Source organism: Arachis ipaensis, chromosome B10 (assembly GCF_000816755.2).
Source record: "Arachis ipaensis cultivar K30076 chromosome B10, Araip1.1, whole genome shotgun sequence".
Taxonomy (NCBI): domain Eukaryota; kingdom Viridiplantae; phylum Streptophyta; class Magnoliopsida; order Fabales; family Fabaceae; genus Arachis; species Arachis ipaensis.
The window spans coordinates 134567201-134570831 of record NC_029794.2 but is presented as its reverse complement, the minus strand read 5'-3'; the positions used below and the strand labels follow the sequence as shown (position 1 = coordinate 134570831).

At 26.5% G+C, this 3631-nt stretch overlaps 1 protein-coding gene across 1 annotated transcript in view; it reads right to left on the bottom strand.

Annotated features, from left to right (window-relative positions):
• LOC107621223 (protein NRT1/ PTR FAMILY 5.4-like) overlaps positions 1-2659 on the bottom strand; it is a 4063-nt gene extending 1404 nt beyond the window's left edge. The window contains exons 1-3 of the mRNA XM_016323256.2: positions 2528-2659; positions 2014-2231; positions 487-1001 (exon numbers count right to left, since the gene is read on the bottom strand). Coding sequence (XP_016178742.1) covers positions 487-1001; positions 2014-2231; positions 2528-2627 — 833 coding nt within the window. The 5' untranslated portion in view covers positions 2628-2659. The remainder of the gene's footprint in view (positions 1-486; positions 1002-2013; positions 2232-2527) is intronic.

The window sequence follows — 3631 nt, the reverse complement described above, 5'->3', positions numbered from 1 at the left end:
AATATGTACGCTTAGAATACAAGATAGCAAAATTTATTAGAAAAAGAACACTTTTTTAAAAAAATAATTCTGATTAAAAAATTAAAATAAACTGAAATAAGATCTATAAACAAAAACAAAATAGGATTTAGCTCAAATGGAACTAAAATAATAATTTATCCTTTCAAAAATTTTATGTCTATATTGTGATCCTTTTATAGTTGACCTTGTTGAAATTTAGATTTCGATTTTCAAATGCATTCATTAGCTTTAAAACAAGTTTTTCTTTATATTTATTATTGTCTTTTAAGTTTTACTAACTTGTGTTCAAAAAATATAAGTTAAATATACTATAAAAAATTAATTTTTTTTATGTTTTTAATACATTAAATACATAAAAAATATTAAAAAAATTATTATTATATTTTTAAAATATGTCTTTAGAATATAAATTAATTAAATCCTTATATTTTCTTAAAAACTTTTAATGTCATAATAATTATTTACCTGAATTGATTAGTATGGTCCAATGTAGGAGAAATTGAGTGACCACTTGAATGGAGACAGATCTCATTTTCATACCAATACTTCTCATTGTTTGACGTGTCTTTCACGCGCCACTTCCGGGATGCGGCAACAAAAACTTGTGCAATACTGGTAAATGGGCTTCCTCTTGGGCCTTCTTTTTTGTACCTTTTCATTCCAAGGAAGAAGAATACTAATGCTATGGCCCATATCCCAGGTAGGAGCCCAAGGCCCAAAGTCCATCCAAAATTGTCCTGCAAATAAACCATGAAGAAAACAGCGGAAATGCATGCAATGACTATGACCAAATACCACCAATTGAAGAATGAAGTCTTTGCATTTTTTTGAGATTCTGTTTCTTCATCAAACTGATCAGCAGCAAAGGTTTGAACACATGGCTTGTGGCCGCCGTCGCCGACGGACAACACATAAAGAGATACGAAGAATAGGGCCTCATGCTTCATTACTGACACTGATAGTGTTAATAAAATCATGCCCTGCATCCATGGCAGAAAAATTTTTTATTTTAAAATATGGTTGGACACCGGCAGACACGCGTGTCAGACAAGTGTTGATGAGTGTCGTGTCCGAAATATGTCCGACACGTAGACACGACAACTCAACAAAGTGTTCGTTCTTTATAGATTCATGCATATTTATGTAATCAATTATGCTAGGTGTATATTAAAATCAGTCACTAAAATTAATCATTAGTATAAAATATATTAAAATACAAATATATATTAAAAATAAATTAATATTATTTAATATATTTATTTTATATAAAAAATACAATTATTTTTTTTACTAAAAAATATAATTTGTTTTATGGTATTTATTATTACATTTTGAATTAAAAGAAAAAAATTTAATTGTTGACGTGTTTTTTACTTCTTTTGTACAAAACAACATATTATTAATCATCTTATATCTCTAACATTATCTCTAACACCTTGAATTTATTTGATTTTTAAAAAATTTATGCATGGATTATTATCTTTCTTCCATTTCTTTTCTATTATTATTGATAATTTGTTGCATGATCCTATATCTCGTTTGGTGTCTAGAATTGCCCAAGAATATTTGAAGTGAGTCATGTTTATGGTAATGATGAAGCCATAGTTATCTTAAAAGGCGATGGAAATTAAATTTGAATAACCATACTAAATATATATATTAAAATTAATTATTAATATAAAATATATATTAAAATATAATATATATTAAAAATTAGTTAAATTATACATATAATTATACATAAATTAATTTTTAGCGTGAAACATAATAATTTTTAAATTTAAAAGATTGACTAATAATAAAAAGAAATTAAGGACACCTTTAAAAGATGGTGGAAACTCAGGTGCAGTCAACTTCACGTGAAGTTGATAGATGAGAGTTGTCAGATGATTTGACTAATTTGACTAAATTTCCATCTAACGGTTTTCAACTTTACGTGGAGTCGACTGTACCAGAGTTTTCACCTTAAAAGATAGAACGAAAAATACGTACAATGAGGAAAATGAAGGAGGAGATGACGATGGTGTTGAAGCGGCCGAAATAAGAATCGGCGAGGAAGCCACCAAGTAAAGGGAAGAGGGAGGAAACACCGATCCATGTGTTTACATTTTTGGTTGCATCCACTACTGACTCGCCAAGCTCTTTTGTTAGGTATGTTATCAAATTTGCAGACAAACCCATGGAAGTAAATCGCTCTGCAAATTCCACACCTATCCATACAACAAATATCCGATGAAATTACTTATTTCAAAAATTTAAAATAATAAAAAATATAAATAATTGTATTTTTAATGTATTTCTTTATGTAAAGTACATAAATAATTATATTTTTAACATGTATAATTATTAGAGATATAATAATTTATATTTTTTTATTAATTTAAATTTTTATTTAAGAGATTTAAGAGAGAGAAAAAAGTCATTCTATTTCTCTATTTTTGGATTTTTATATTTTTGTCTCTAAATATAAATTAAAAAAAAATAAGAAAAGAAAGAAAAAGCTCACATGTGATGAAGATGGCAGCATGCCAGCCACCCCTTTTGGTGGTTTCAGCGGGGATGTTGCTGTCGTCGTTGGCCATGGTGGTGCCCTCAGTCTGGGCCATAACTATCAAGTTAAGCAATATAGTGTGTAGTATTATCTAGACTCTAATTTAATTAATCTAGATCTTAAGTAGAGCTATTCTATTTATATTGTCAAGTATCGAAAAAAGAAAATTCTATTTATATTATTAATATCAATTTGCACGAAAGAGCATAAATTGAGTATTTTTTGCTTAAAAAGATACAAGTGGGTTGCAGAATCCACTGATGATATAAATTCATCAATAATAAAAAACAAATAATTAAATTCATCACATAAAAACAAAAAAAATACCAGATCAGCAACTTTTCAACGACTAATTAATGCTAAATGTGTTTGTATAAGTATATATTTTAGGGAAAAAATATCATAATAATAGTATATTACATGGTCATTAAATTAATAAAAAGTATAGATAACCAATAATATTTTTAAATAATGTATGAATAATATAAATTAATAGGGTTAAAAGAGTAAATTAATTTTAAATTTAATTAGTAGCATTAAATTAGAATATAGTATATTTTTATTTGATTGGTGGTTGTTCATGTTGTTCAAGATGGTCATTATTTACCTAGCATTCCCCTTAAATTAATGATGACTAGTAATATATTTAGGGTTGTAAAGACTTAATTTGGTCTTTTAAATTTTAGAGAGTCTTTTAAAGTTAATTCTGTGACCTAGTTTGGTCATTTAATTTTATTTGACCTAAATTTTTTTTTTAATTTAATTGTAATTCAATCTCACACTGATTCCTTAATCATTCACACCTCACGATGATGTCACAAAATAGTGTTTGGAAACTATAATATTTTACAACGTTAAATTTAATAGAATAAATTGAGAAATCAAATGGGGTGGTTGATAAAATTTGAAGACCTAAATTAAGTTTTTATTCTATTTAGTGAGATATTAAATTGATGTTGAATTTTATTTATATGCAAAACAAGATTTTATTGTGGAATAAATTAATATAAAAGATAAGATAAAAATTTATATGTAATTGTCTTCATATAAAATTGATAA